The sequence below is a fragment of the Amia ocellicauda genome, chromosome 10 (genome assembly GCF_036373705.1).
Source record: "Amia ocellicauda isolate fAmiCal2 chromosome 10, fAmiCal2.hap1, whole genome shotgun sequence".
In the NCBI taxonomy this organism is placed as follows: domain Eukaryota; kingdom Metazoa; phylum Chordata; class Actinopteri; order Amiiformes; family Amiidae; genus Amia; species Amia ocellicauda.
Genome location: NC_089859.1, coordinates 32,890,134 through 32,905,413, shown reverse-complemented (window position 1 = coordinate 32,905,413; position 15,280 = coordinate 32,890,134). Strand labels below are relative to the sequence as shown.

At 36.4% G+C, this 15,280-nt stretch overlaps 1 protein-coding gene across 1 annotated transcript in view; it reads right to left on the bottom strand.

Annotated features, from left to right (window-relative positions):
* Window positions 1-1,958: 1,958 nt before the first annotated feature.
* The window catches only part of LOC136760536 (eukaryotic translation initiation factor 3 subunit H), a 119,988-nt gene continuing 106,666 nt past the window's right edge, over window positions 1,959-15,280 (bottom strand). Inside the window, exons 6-8 of the mRNA XM_066715974.1 lie at window positions 11,947-12,067; window positions 10,529-10,661; window positions 1,959-2,607 (exon numbers count right to left, since the gene is read on the bottom strand). Coding sequence (XP_066572071.1) covers window positions 2,510-2,607; window positions 10,529-10,661; window positions 11,947-12,067 — 352 coding nt within the window. The 3' untranslated portion in view covers window positions 1,959-2,509. The remainder of the gene's footprint in view (window positions 2,608-10,528; window positions 10,662-11,946; window positions 12,068-15,280) is intronic.

The following is a 15,280-nucleotide window of genomic DNA, read 5'->3' as shown; positions in this document are numbered from 1 at the left end:
AGTTTCTGAGTATTTTCCACAGATGAAGATTTTCTAAAGGTGCTGATCTCTACACAACCTTGCAGTAGCTCGAAGGAGAACACAGCCATTGAATACCATTTTGCCAGGCTGTCTGGGCCTTTTACTAAAGCGATAAAGTACCCAGCCGTGGCACAGAAAATCAGGGTTTCATTCCGATACCAGCTGACAATCACCTATCGAGTTATAATATAAATGTGTATGCAGTCGGTGACCATGAAGTGGCATCAAACTATCTGCAACACGGAGTTCCTGAGGTCAGTAGAGCCCAAATGTATTAGAATAAATTAAAGAGACGCAGGTTCATGAAATCCATAACACATTTTATGTGCAACAACTAACTAGCAATACAAGAGGAGGAAGTAATTAGGCAGAGATACTAATAGTATATTGACCTAATATAATTTGGGGTTTAGTGATTATAATAATTAAGATGAAGGTTCATCTTAATCTTAATAGTGTTAGTTGGACAAAAATATATTTGAAAATCATATCAGTCTCATTATCTAATGCCCTAAAATATTAGAGGCATTAGGTTGGGATGTCCTTGGCTATCCTATTAATACTTATATTAGAATTGGTTGCCAACCCTTTAGATATAGACAGGGCATATATGCAAATTAATCTATGATTCATTCTTATAACATTTAGATTTAAGACCCCTAATAGGAGAAGAGTGAATATCTAAGTGCACACTGGTAATTAATTAAAATTACTCACAATGAACATTTCTAATACGGGGATAAAACCTTAAAAGATTATATCACTCATAAACATGTATGCTCCTAGTTCATGCTTATTTCTCAAGTTTATAAAATGAGGAAAATTGCATTTTTAATACTTAATACACCTGACAAGTAGTGTTGCGGTTCCTAGGCCATATGTTCCCTGTAACTAGTGGCTAGTTTGTTGGTCTGGACTAGGATTATTCTAGCAGCTTCTGAGGTGGTTTGACTTCATTGGGGCCTTTCTTGCAGGTAAAGTACAGTGCACAATTAAATAGAAAGCAAACTCGGCCAACTTATCTCCTCAACTCTTCAAGTCATTGTGCTTTGTAACCCATGAACCTTCGTGAAAACATGTTCCTTCTGTGAATTGAGCACGGCAGCTCTTTTCATACTTTTCTTGTCCATGGTGGTTGGACAGCTCAAAATCAAAGGCTGTGATGAGACCCAGTGTTTTTTCCTCATTGGTGTTTCCAGTCAGGACAGCCCACAATTTTTGATTGATTGGCTGCCGAGCAAATCGGTGATGGCTGATCTGCATGGGTTTGCAGATTTACGACCTGGGGTGTCCTGGTCTGCTTTGGCTCTCACTGGCTCTCACCTTCTTGACATTAGTTGGTAGTTAATTGCATAATGTCTCATCTGTGGACAAATGTGGTAACCCCATTATGGAGGTTTGCTCTATATACAGTATATAACGGATAGACAATCACCGAGACAAACCACATGATCAGCAGATTTACTGCAAAGACTAATTGTGCTTTTTTAACAAGCGCTATACGTTTGCTCAAATAAAGCCTATGTTTCAAAGGGAGACAACACCGTTTCGAAAAGACTGGCCTTTGGAATTTAAATAATTGATCAATTAATCAAGACCAGAAATTATGTATAATGCATTATATTGTTCAATCCTTACATTAGAGTAGTTGTTTATACTTAAAAATTTACCTGAATTCAGTCTTCGATACACTGCGTTCTTTAGTTTAAATAGTTCATTCAGAATTCTAAATACTTTTGTTCTGAAAATCATGTTTCTTTCAAGACAAATATTCACTGGAGAGCTTTACAAAGACTTCTTAGAATCTAGGAAGTAATTTACATTTCACAGTTAATATAAGAGAATTAAATCTCCAATAGTCAGTTTAGCAAATCGAACAAGCATCATTTTGCTGTAAAATCAAAATGCATTAATCCTTAGATAAAACAAAGTTGGGAGACTTTTAGTAAATTGTTTATTATTCAGTGGCACAAGGGAACAATTCACAAGCTTAATCCACCATCAGATACAAAAGGGATAAAAGTCATTCAGAACAGCCCAGTGTTTTTTTTTTTTTTTTTTTTTTTAGATATTCTGATGGTCACACTCTACTTCCTTCAAAACACATTTCATGTTTGTAATTATTACCATCTCTCTGCTTATGCTGAATCTAAAACAGGCAGGTCTTTAAAAAGTATACAATTATAGCGGATTTAGATCGATCAGTTGTATAACCTTTTGATTCTGGGTGCCAATTATTCCCCAAAACATCTTCAGCAGGGGGGAGGAAACAATGTGGGGGAAATTAACCATGCCAATGAAAATAAAATGCCAATTCAGGTGAAATTCTCACTTTATTAATATCCAATTACAACCAGTCATTTTTAACAGAGAAGCTAGATTATATCGATTTAAAACTCCATTGCTTAGGCGTCTGGCACATCCCACTCCTTGGTTCTTCCTTCAGCTGGTCACGTCCCATTAGCCTGGCGAGTTTGCCTGCGCCTCCTCAACTGTTGTGACCTTGGAGAGCTTCCGCCATGAAGAGTTTACCCAGGTTCTGAGAGGTGAACTCCTTGATGTTCTGGCAGTAGGTGTTGATCTGCCCTATTAAAGAAAACAGAATAAAATGGGGGGGTGTCACGCCAAGTTGATTTTGTATCCTGTCAAGTGTTAATGCCTTCAGTTTTTCAGAATTGTGAAACCTGCCATGCCCCCTTAAATTATTGTGTTTCTGCTTGGCAAGGCAAGAGGCAACTGCTCATTTGTGCTCCAGACCTCCTGCAAAAGTGACAAATGAGGAATCCAAGCAAGGTCTTCAACTGCAGAGCAAAACGACTCCATTATTCTGTCTTTCGAATTGGCCTTCTGAAGGAACAGAAAGGCTGAAAATAAGTAGGCTCTCAGGAAAGCGTTGTCCTCAGAATCAGATGACATGATTGGTTTATTCATATTCCTTCTGGATTCCAAACACCTCTAACACATACATACTTGGACTCTAAGGAAAGGGGAGTGTGCACTGAGAATACATATTACGAAGCGCCAGTGTGGTAAAGGTTTAATTATACGATTCAAAAGGCGTCTGTATTTTAACATGCAGTAGGTGAACTTCATGAAAAGGGGACCTAGAAACTAGGCCTTAAAAGATAACTATTATCCAAAGGAAGCCTGCAATGTACAACACTTTACTCTTATATGATATTGATGTAGGGCCAGGGTCGCACGAATTTAATGGGCTGAGCACAAAGTAAGCCAGCTGCCTGCAAAATGCGAAACTAACTGCAGCCTGTTCAATTTTACATCAGTAGGACCAGCAAATTAGAGCTTTGTTTGAAATTGAGAGCCAGCACCTCTCCTTCCCTGCACAATAGCCTTCATTTCACAATTCCTCACTTGAACAATTGGTGTTTTGCATAATAAGTAAAGGGAGCATCAAAACACAGCTCAGAGTGCATCATTATCCTGAGCATTTCAATGCAGCTGATGAACCTGTTCTTCAGAAATCAATAACTTGAGACATTACAGAATAGTAGGCTTTCTTGAAGAGTAATACATCAGAAATCCGTCAGTGATTACCAAGTCTTGGTAAATAATTTCCCAGTATGACCTATTCTAGCCTCATAATTTTCAGCTGCTGGGAAACACAAGGGTTAAAATCAAAATCCTCATACTGAAGAGAAAAAGTATAGAAGTCTATGCTGAGGCCAAATGAGGTTCATGCAACCCTTTGGCACCAGTGACTTTTTGCTGCAGCTACCTATGAAACATTATGCAGTAAAGAAATGGCAAGTCACTTTGCACTGATGGGATGATTTATCACCCCATGTGTCTAATCTACTTTCATAAAATATAGTATAATAGAAGCCTGCAGGCTGGGAAAAGTAATATTTCTAGCCCCCTGTAAAACCACTTTTGCTATTGAATTACTTCAAGATTGAAAATCGTTGAAAAGCATTTCACAAATTAATTATTAATAAATAGATAAAAATAATAATAAAAAGAGCAAGCACAAAAGTGTAACTGAGCAAAGCATAATGACATGTAAATACTGTAAAACAAAATAAAAAAAGAAAGCAGGTATCTCTTGCAGTGTAGTTTTAAAGAGCTGGGGGGGGAACTTCCTTTCCTCAGTGTGGTATAATTTAGCCTAAGCAGCTTTAATGATCAACATTGATACCAACCAAATAGTAACTTCAGTTCAACAACAAAACTGCAAACTTAAACCGAAAATTGATGGCTATCTACATACCCATCCATCTGTTTCATAGACAGTTTTATGAGTGTTTCTTTTCTCTATTGCTTAGCTATTTACATTGCAACAAAGTATTCCAGGTAAACAATAAAAAGCAATATTAAAATAAATTAAAAATTTCAGTAGTACTAAACAAGTACAGTGTTTACAATTTATATATATATATATAATGAATGGAACAAAGTATAGAAAAGTCCCTGAGGAGAACCTGCTGCCCTCTGCAACAAAGCTAAAACTGTGACAGAACTAAACATTTCAGCATTCACAAAGCACTAAAACCAAGTAAAGTGCCCAGTCAGAGTCCAGACCTAAATCCAAATGGAAATTTGTGGTATGACTGAAGTTCGTTGTCCATCAACACTACCCCAAAAAACTTGACAGAGCTTTGTAAAGAAGAATGGTAGAAAATAGTCAAATCTAGGTGTGTTGGTAGAGACCTATCCCAAGAGACTTACAAAGGTGCTGATATTTCAGTTTTTTATTTTTAATATATAATTTGTATAGACTATAGGCATTGTGTGTATAGATGTATATGAAATAAATATGACATTAATGCATTATTTAAGGTTATAGCAAAGGCTTTTCCACTTTCAAAAACATGACTTTTCCCAGCTTGAAAAAGTTATTTTTTTTTTTTTTACAGATTTCAGGGCACTACAGCCAACAGTGCATACTGTACAGTGTACTGGAATCACTGACGGACTTTATGGTGAAGGCCTCTTCAACGATCAACGCAATGCCTGGAGAATATGAGTGGATTAAGGAGAAAAATTTGAAATGATCCCAAAAAACACCTCTACGATAAAAAGGCACAAACCAAGTTCTCTCTACACTGTGGATGGAATGGCCCAGTATTCCAACAAAATGATTGCAGCAGGCAATAAGGCCAAATGTGGGCCAGTTACCATTCCTTTCATTTTTTAAATTTGGTCTTGTTTGCCCTCAGGTTGCAGTTACACAGCTCCACAGTATTTACTACAAAGATGGAGGAGAGGGGGGATAATAAAGAGAAAATAGTAACGATGACATGGAAGAGTGAAATTAAAGCGATCTTTAATAGGTTTTGTAATTACCTTTTGCAGAATACTTAATGAGCTTTGCACTTACTGCCAAACTATCTTATTGTGATAATTACCTGCACAAACACATTATCATTTAAATGATACAAAGGCACAAATGTCTAAAAACCCAGTTCTAGAAGAGGTTATCCATTAAGGAATATAAAGACACCTGCAGGTGAATAGCCCTCTTTTGTTTGTTGCAAAAAGTATTTCCAAAGAACTACAGGGGCAGAGATTTATTCTAAAACGGGCTCATGCTACCTACACAGAGTCCATAAGTGCAACATTAAACTGTCACCTTAAATTATACAATGAGAAACTATTGGGAATTAACAAATGATTCCAAATGTGTACATTTAATTTATATATTGTTAATTCTCAAATGTTTAGACTTCGGTTTGGGGAGAAAACATTGAGTCACTGAAGAAAAGGACATTTAAAAAGTAAATTTGACAAAATTTCACCTTCATTGCCTTATAGCCTGGAATTATAAATCAATTGAAATAGTTTAGTTTTTTTTCTATGTCTTACCCAAAACTTCTAAGTGGGGAAAAAATATTCTAGAAAAATATTAAAAATAAAAATTTAAATAGCTTTGTTGGATAAGTGTCCACCCCCATTATAATAAAAATCCTAAATTAGAACAGGTGTAATCACATTCAAAATCAGACACCAAGTTAAGTGGCCTGTGTTAAACTGTAGAGATTCACACGATTTCAGGATCAATTCAGCAGTTCCTGTAGGTTTCCTCTGCTGGGTTGTGCATTTCCAAGCAAAGACTCAACCATGAGCACCAAGGAGCTTTCAAAAGACTTCCAGGACAAAGTTGTTGAAAGGAACAGATCAGGGGATGGGTATAATAAACCGAAGGCTTTGAATATCCCTTGGAGCATGGTCAAGATTATTATAAATAAGTGGAAGGTGTATGGCACCACCAAGACCCTGCCTAAATCAGGCTATCCCTCCAAACTGGGTGACTGAGCAAGAAGGAGACTACCTTTGGCCTTTGCTAAAATGTGCTAAAATCTGTTCATTCGGCAACTGATGTAGACAGTACAGGGTTTGCGATTCAAGAATAGAGGACATTGCAGCATTCATTCCTGGACTTTCTACATCAGCTGCAGAATTAACAGATTTTAGCAAATGTTAGCACACTTGCAAATGCAGCCTAATAGATCAGTAAATTGCAATCACTGATCAAACTTTAACCTTAAATCTTAAGCAAGACCATTTTAATGTCAAAATGAATGGTAAGAGTACCAAAGACAATAAGGTTAATGGATAATACATTTTAAACAACCGATCCTGGAGAATTGACAAAATCTAGAGAATCTGGACCTCACATACCCAGAAGGCTCCAAAAAAGTTGAACCTCACATGAATTCAGTATGATAATCCTATCACATTTAGTTCAGCGGGCCTAATGTTTTTAGAAAATATAGAAATGCACTGCTTCTGGGAAAAAATGGCACATGGAAGAATCACAGAGAAACAACGAGGCATCTTAAACTCTATATTGAAATCAGATCAAATAAACCACAAGATAATCCAGGCTGGTACTTTGGTAAAGACAAAAACAAGAGTAAACAAACAAACAAAAAAAACTAGCATATTTGCAAGACATGGCATTTCTCAGCGTGGAAACAATTCGTCTGATAAACATTTAACAGAAGCTGCAGTCACACACAGGTTTTACTGGGGTGCCATTTATGCTTCACATGTGCACTGTTGTCAACACCCTAGAAAGGAGCATCATGTATATAGTCAAAGCTTTTAAAAAGTAAAAAATTACCTGTTCAGATTAGTAGATAAGTTTAAAAGTATGTTTAACTCAAACAGGATTTGTTCTGGTACATACATTAACAAAGAAACCACTGTTTCATGAATGCATGTTCTCTGGGGGCTCAATTTAGTTCTTCCCTAATTGTGTTAGTGTTCCCTAACTATCCTGTGCATTTGCTGCATGTAATAAACTTGAAAGGCCATAACTTGGGCTCTTTTTCCTCTGTTCTGATTTTACAAGATTTTGCTTCCATTAATACTAATGAAGCACTTTTGTCAGAACCGCAGAGCACTTTCAACCTCTAAGTATAAGAGGTCTGAGTAATTAATTGCCACTTTTCACAGGATTTTAGAAAACTTTGATGCCTAGATGGCATCTCCCCATGTAATGGTCCAAGGAATCATTAACAAAAGACAAATTCTTGTTCAAATAGACAATTTTTCTTTTTTGTAGTTTGCCTTCTCATGCCGAATGATGCATCAGTGAAGCCAAAAGGGCAAAAGTACCTCTTGCACAATCCAGGAAATTTCATCTGATCGTGTATTCTAGTAATATCCACACTGTACAATAATATTTTTTTTTTAACTGTCACTGTAGAATACATTTTCAGGATCTTGCAATCGCGAGCATATGGCTCTACATACTGATACAGTACATAAACACATTAATGTTTTTCTTTTGTATAAATGAGCCTCTGAATAGCAAAGACATTTAGTGGTTTTATAGGGTTTTACTCCCCCAATTTAAAATGGTTCATTGTTGGTCAACTTGACTCCATGCTGCACTCCTGAATTGACCTACAACGAAAGTGCACTTTAACAGCACACAGTGGACTGACAGACACCAATGTAATAGGTCTGGTCAATTAGGGATACTAAGCATTTAAAGTTTGTTATTAGAAAATAAAGTGGGCAGTAAATTACATTTAAAAAAATTGAAAAATCATGTGTACATTTTTAGCATGGTAACAATTGTAGTGAGATCTGAAGACATGAGTTCCTCTTAGAATTCTGCAAAGTACTGTCTGTTTATTCACTTTGCGGTTTTTTCTTTGTTCTTTATTTTTATTTGTTGCGGTTTCTGCTTTGTCCTTTATTTATCAAAACAAAATGTCTTTTGAGAGTCCAGAGACTGAGTGGCACGGAGACTGAACCACACTATGCCTAAGTTGGTGGTCCCAACAGGACACAGTTGACGCACTTTGGCAAACCGAGAACTTCACACTGCAGCTGTCTGTTCTGGGCCTGCGTTGTGGAAACATAGCAGATTTCCGTTTCTATTATTACACATCCAGGGTTTCAAAAGCACTAAAGCTCAACAAAGTACGAACAAAATGGAAAACATGACTATTGAGCTGCATTCATTGAGGTTTCAAAGATAAATAAATTCAGAAGCGTTAACGTAAGTCAAGGAGGGAAAAGCATTACCAGGAAAGGAAGATGCCTTTACTGCACAAATATATGACAACACAAAAGGTTACTGTATTGAAAAAAAAACAGGAAAAGGCCAGCTATTTCAGTTGATGTCAATTACAAAACAGCCTTGTACAATCCCAAGCTATGTCTATCTATTCTTGCCTAAAAAGCTTTCATGTGGAGTCCTTACCTTATTATTATCATTTAGATAAATATACATGTATTTATACAAAACCCAATAAGTTCCTCTAAGGTGTGGCAGGTTTCCCCAAGTAATGATGGGGTCAAGGAGAAGAGCATTTAAAAAAAAAAAAAGTTATTTTACTAGTCTGGAGTAGAATGCCATTTTTAATAAAAAGTAAAAAAAATCTCTTGTAAATACAATAAAATGTACTCTTGGGTAAAAAGTAGGTGACTGATGTTTAAATTCCTGCAGCACAAGAGACAGTGCCCTGAGCACTGACATCTATTTGAGATTCAGGAGGTGTTGATGCCAAATACCTATACTTCTCTGTGGCATGGGAAACTGAGTTCAAGAAACACAAACCACTCACAGCTTTTGAACACCACGGAATGGAAATATTTCAGCTGCGGTACCGGAGTTGAGTAAAGCCTTGTTACTCATTTAAAGCATTTCTAAGGTTTTACTTGGCTCATTAAAATAAAGTGTGTGTGTATGCACACATGCATGTGTGTGTGTATGTGTGTGGGTTCAGTACAAATAGGTCTGAAGTCATTAGAGTTTAATTTATAATCTTTGTTCTCACCTCCATTAAAATTAAAAATAAATGTTGCCAATGGCTTTATTACCGTAAGGGGAAAATGTGTACACAGAATAAACAAAACTATACTAATTTTATTTTTATTTTTTTGTATTTGAGGGGTACAATGACAGGGTCAAGAAAGCTGGGCAGATGAAAACATGTGGTTCACATCTTTAGAAGCTGAAGGGATAAGAATGTCACACTTCAGTAGGAAAAATGAGCAAAGGACCACAACGACATTTACACTCTGTAACTTCTACTGGTAAAATTTTGAATCATGAGAACAAGTCACAGTAAGGTTTGACAGGAAAAAGAGCATTGTAAATAAGCTCTGTCTGAAGCAGAAAGTATTTGCAGCCAGCAATATCCACATGGCTGTGCAGGTAACGCATTACTTTAATTATCTAAAAAATAACAATTCTAAATAAAAACCCTTAACCAATTTTCTAGTTAATGAAATTCATATATTATACGACAGCTCGTTTGCTCTGTGCTGGGAGTCATAAATTCAGTTTAAATTCCTTTTCTAAAATGAAATTAGCAAATGATTAATAACACATAAGTGTTATATATTATTTATTTCTTAGCAGACGCCCTTGTCCAGGGCGACTTACAAAATATAAGAGCGCTGCTGTCTATAAAGATGTAAGTGGGCAGTTTCTTTCAAAGGGTAACAATCACTTGCCCGACCAAATTAAAAGGAAAATAAAAATGCTAAAATCAGCTGAAAAAAACTGGACCACAGCAAGCAGTGGAGTCCAGAGTAAAACTTGGAAGTTTCTCCGGGAACTCAGAAAAAATAATAGCAGCAGACTAAAGACAAACCCATCATGGCTGTTGGATTGCATGGGACATATACTTTAGCCTGGAAAACAGCACCGAAGACACTGACGTTTGACATTCTATATTATACGTACAGATTGTAAATCTCAATATTGATAAATAATGTATACAATGATATCCTGTATTGATTTCAGGTGATGTTTTAGGGGAAGATCATGGTTTTCATTCTCGGCATGCATTTCATCGCAATCTTTAGGTCTCCTTTTCAGCTACATATGTGAATGCGCCTCTTAAAACCTCAACTGTGAAGGGGGTCTGGAAAAAGCAGGGTTATATCTCAGGTCTTTCGAAGTCTCATCGCGAGAGAGAAAAAGGGCAGAGGAACCAAATCACACACAAGGAATCTCTCTCAGTGGCTCTGGGTAACACTGTTGCACGGGCAGTAGGGCTGGGGAACTACGGGCACTAACCTGCAATGAGGAGCGTGTCCATACGAGGTGGGGCCTGAGGGGGCTTGAACATCTTGCTGATATCCTCCTCAGGCAACGGCGGCTCCCCGCGACTTTGTCTCTGCACATTCTCCTGCTGCCGTCTTTGGACATACTGCAGAGAAACGGAAACAGAGAAGAGAGACAAACAGTCAGTACTGATCTGATAGACCTGGTATTTACTTCTCATTTCATTAACCTCTGCTGGTCTCTGGGCTGATGTAATTACACTTTTTGCAAGATTAAAAAAAACAAAAAAGTGCTGATGCACTTAGATGGCCTGCAAATGTATCTTTAACATGGTAGCAGTGATTGTTAGATGTCTGTCCTGAAGCAGCACATAAATTGAAGACCTGCAGCTACTTCTGTGGTGAACAGAACAGATTACCTGAGGAGCTTTACAAAATTTCCATAAAGCCTTTTTCATTTAATTTCATATTTTTGGTTTTGAAGTATTATATGAAATCTCTAGCAGATGCAACGTGGTTTCACGGTCACCATTTACTGATACAACTTCTGTTTTCTACAAATGCAAAGGACCACACATGTTGATATCATAAGTACCGGTATCCCATTTATATTTTCGTCATGAAAAGTAAAATTAGACAATAGCCAGCATTAGTGGCGATCCACTGAGCAGAAAAGTGTAATCATTTATAAAAAATAAATTAACCAGGCATTATCAGAAAAATGGTAAAACTTCTTCAATTGCATGGTATGTGCATCATCGAAGACATAAGTAAAAGGTTTTTATTTTACTATGCGTTCTCTCTCTCTCAAACATTGTAATAATCTGAAGGGGAATGGGGCAGAATACATGATCATAATTGTATATATTTTGAAATTGGAATGCAAAATAAAAATTGCTTTATTAAAAACAAATACTATGTCAACCAATTCTTAATAGTACCTTACTTGATACTAACAACCTCTTCCATTTGGTCTGTTCTGGTTTCAAAGCAAGGGCTTGCAGGATTGACATTATAAAGTCTCCCAAAATTAAGCCTCCATTTATTGTTGGCCTACTTCCCCCCATGCTTCACATTTTATTTTCCTGAAATTTGGCCCAACACATAAATGCAGCAGTCTGTTGGATTCCTTGACCAATGAGGTGGCCTTTATGAATATATGGACGTATGACACTTTTAAGATTAATCTGCAATGGAAAGAACTTCTAAATCTTTGCTTGTGTAATCACCTATCATGCCTTAGCTTCAAAATTCATTTTGTGTGTGACTTTTCGCTGTGGAAGAAGATTGTTGCCCTTCAGGGCTCCCAACAGAGTTTTTATAAGGATGTTAATTCCCAGTTCTGCACTTGCAAAGCATATCTAAATGTTTAGTGAGGGAAATGTGGCCAACAAGGTTTCTGAGGGAAGCTTTTGGATTCCTTTGAAATACCTGGTGTTTTTGCTGCTGCTGTTTGCTGAGATTCCTGCTGAAAGTGTTGTATTTAACTATATCCTGGCTCATGTCATCCACTCTGTCCATAAGCAGCTGAAGGCTCTTTTCCAGGTGATTGCTATAGGGAGATGGAAAAAGAAGAAAAAAAAAATTAGTGTGAAGGAATAATTACAAACAGTACTAGTTCACAAGTAATGGTACAATAAGGCATAGGGGTCTTGCATAAAGCACATCAGACAAGGCCTATGACTTATGTATTATTCAATGTGTACAGTTTGCACATTAGGCCTATGGTTTCCTCCAAGATTGACAATGCATATAGAATTCCCTAGTACCACAATATTTAAGCGGGCTGCACTACACTGCTGTGTCAATAGAGAATTAGGCCTGTGAAGTGGAACTCCAGCATTACAAATCTCATATGTTTAATGAAGTCCTTTTCTTTCTCTCTCTCTCGGCCTGCTGAGCCACAGGGAGAATGAAATCAGATCTCTATTTTTCCTTTTTACATGTGGCACCCATCCATGCAAACCATCAACGAATGGTTAGCTAGCTGTCTTTTCAGAAATGTCTTTTTTTTTTTTTTGCTACCTTCTTGGAAAATCATTTCTAAAAATACAAAAAAAAAAAAAAACATTGCCTATCTACGATGTTCTTAGTAACACTAGTTTTATATCCGAAGCAATATTAAACCTAAGCATTTGTAAAACCATGCCTTACAGTAATATTAGGTTTGTAAAACTCAACCGTAAGTGAACATGGAAAGCTTCATGGCTTTGTCAAGACTATTTCTGAATATTACCTGATACTGTATTGAAGCAAGTCAAATGCATTTTTCAAAATCATTTCACTTGTTTTTCCAAACCTTTCAAAGTTTGAGATCAAAAACTTGAATTATGACTTTCCCAGTGTAATTTATGCATATCTATACAGTTCTTCACATTCTGTGTGGTAACTAAATTCAACATTTTTAGTAGTACCTAGTTACAATCCCTGAGTAGTCTCTCTCTCTCACACACACACACACACACACACAAGTCACACACACGGCAATTTAGAGAGACTTATCAACCAACCCATCATTGGACAGTGGGAGAAAACCAAACATGCAAACTCCACACAGACAGGCCCCCACGGCTAATTGCCTGTTTAAATTACTCTAGATACAAAGCTTTTCAAAAGATATATCTAATAAGCTTAAAAAGGTACTTAATCTGAAATGGGTAGTTATCATACGAAGATTCTAAATGCATAATAGGATGTGCAAACAGGATAAATATGCAAAATACATGGTAAGCCTGCCATTTTAAATACTTTATCTAATGTGTTAAAATGAACAAACTGTAGCAATTAAAACACAAAACCAAATCATTCAAATTAAAAAAAACAAAAACAAAAGGAAAAACTATCTGTGGGCTGTGTTCTGTAATGTGAAAAAGCAATTACCCCCTCTTGTACAACATGATGTGTAGTTTGCCACTGGTTCTGGTTTCCAATAGAAAAAAAAAACAAAAAAAAAAAAACTATAAAACATATATAATCATTACCAGTGGTATTAAAATGTACCAATTAAGATTTTTTTTTTTTTTGCTAAATCAGCAAATTTGCAATAAGAAATTAATACAGCCTGTCTGGCCCCATCAGATGAAAGAGTTCCTAGAGAGCCTTGTTTTCAAGGCTTCTCCTAATAAATTAATACAGATATGAGTCCCCCAAACCTCCCACTGGCTTTGCATACTTACTTTCAAAACATTATAAAAATGCACAACTGAAAACACTCTTCATATCAAACCTCTTTCTAATTCTGATGTCTTTCTGCATATATCAAACACAACAAAAGAGCCTTGGGGGCCAGTGGTCTGACTTAGACGAACCATTCTCAGAGGATGGAGAAATTGATTCTATGATGTAGATGAAATACACTTACAAACTGCCTGGAGAATCAATCTGTCTTCTATGCGGTTTTATTCTGAAATAAATTATTTAAGTAAATTATGTATAATTTTATTTTTTAAATAAAAAGTAGCAGAAATTGTTAACTAAAAATACTTTGCAACAGCAGTTTGGTCTAAACCATTTTTTAAAATCAATATCTTTGTACACAAAACTAAAGCAAACTTTCTTGCACAAGTTTCAAAACATAAGAAAGCTAAGTGGTCTATACATACTACTTAAATCAGAAGAATGAGCAAACTAGAATACCTACAAGTCATCTTCACACTGGAAGTTTAATGCAATTAAAATCTGATTTATTACTCCTAATCAGACTTTAACTTTGGGCAGTCTGAACAGGCAAAAGCCACATGAAGTCACATTCAGAGGTGGTTTAAGTCCAATTAAAATCAGATTCCTGGCCATGCGACTTGAATCCGAACGTTCAAATAGGATTCATGTGCCCTGAATCAGTCTGAAGTGCTTTTTCCGTCACTACATATGTGACAGAGTGATGAGATCACTTCGCGACAAATCATGTACAAGCATGGTGGACGCAGTTTGTGCATTAAAGTCTGGCGAATGCATTGAATGCAGTCTGAACACTCATTCGTTTTAGTCACTTGTAAATACCGTTTGAGCAGTCAGTATTATATTAAGGCCTGCAGTGTGAATAAAGCTAATGTTAGTTCTCTACTTGGCCTCAACTGTCTCAGGACAGGGTTGCTAGACCATATTACTAGTATATTTGGCCCTAGTTAAGGAGAGGAAACAATGAAATACTGAAGCTTAAACACTGTATAACCTGAACTAAACCTAAATCCTTCCATCAGCCTTAATATAAATGACATGCTTGTAGTTGCAAACAGTCTAATAGTTTCACTGCAAAAAAAATGAAATACCAGATCAAAATTTTAAAGCCACAATGCCTTATGGAGCCTGTGTTTGTTAAAAGTAATTAATAGAACTATATGCCTTTGTTGCACTCTTGCCAGATGGCAATCTATATGTAAAATGAGGAGACGTATCATTTCCTGATTGCTCATATAAGATTAAAAATCATCATCTGCGAAGTAAAATGTATAAGGCTGAGTACACAAAAGATGACTTACTGATCCAAAGGAAACGGGATGGGGGGAAAAAAAAGCATAATTTGTCGGGATCTGGAACATTTGCAATCCAATAGGCACTAACCTTTACAGAAATGGTGAAAACACAGTACTGGTGTATTTTGGAAAGTATAGTTATTACAAATGACTATTACGTTACACTTCAATAAGTTGCAGTTCTAGGTCCAAAGCACTGCATTATACTGCAATAACACTGAAATGCCACTGGATTGTTTTTGTACAGGGCAGATACCAATACAAAAAAAAAAAAAAAAAAGTAACTTTGAAAA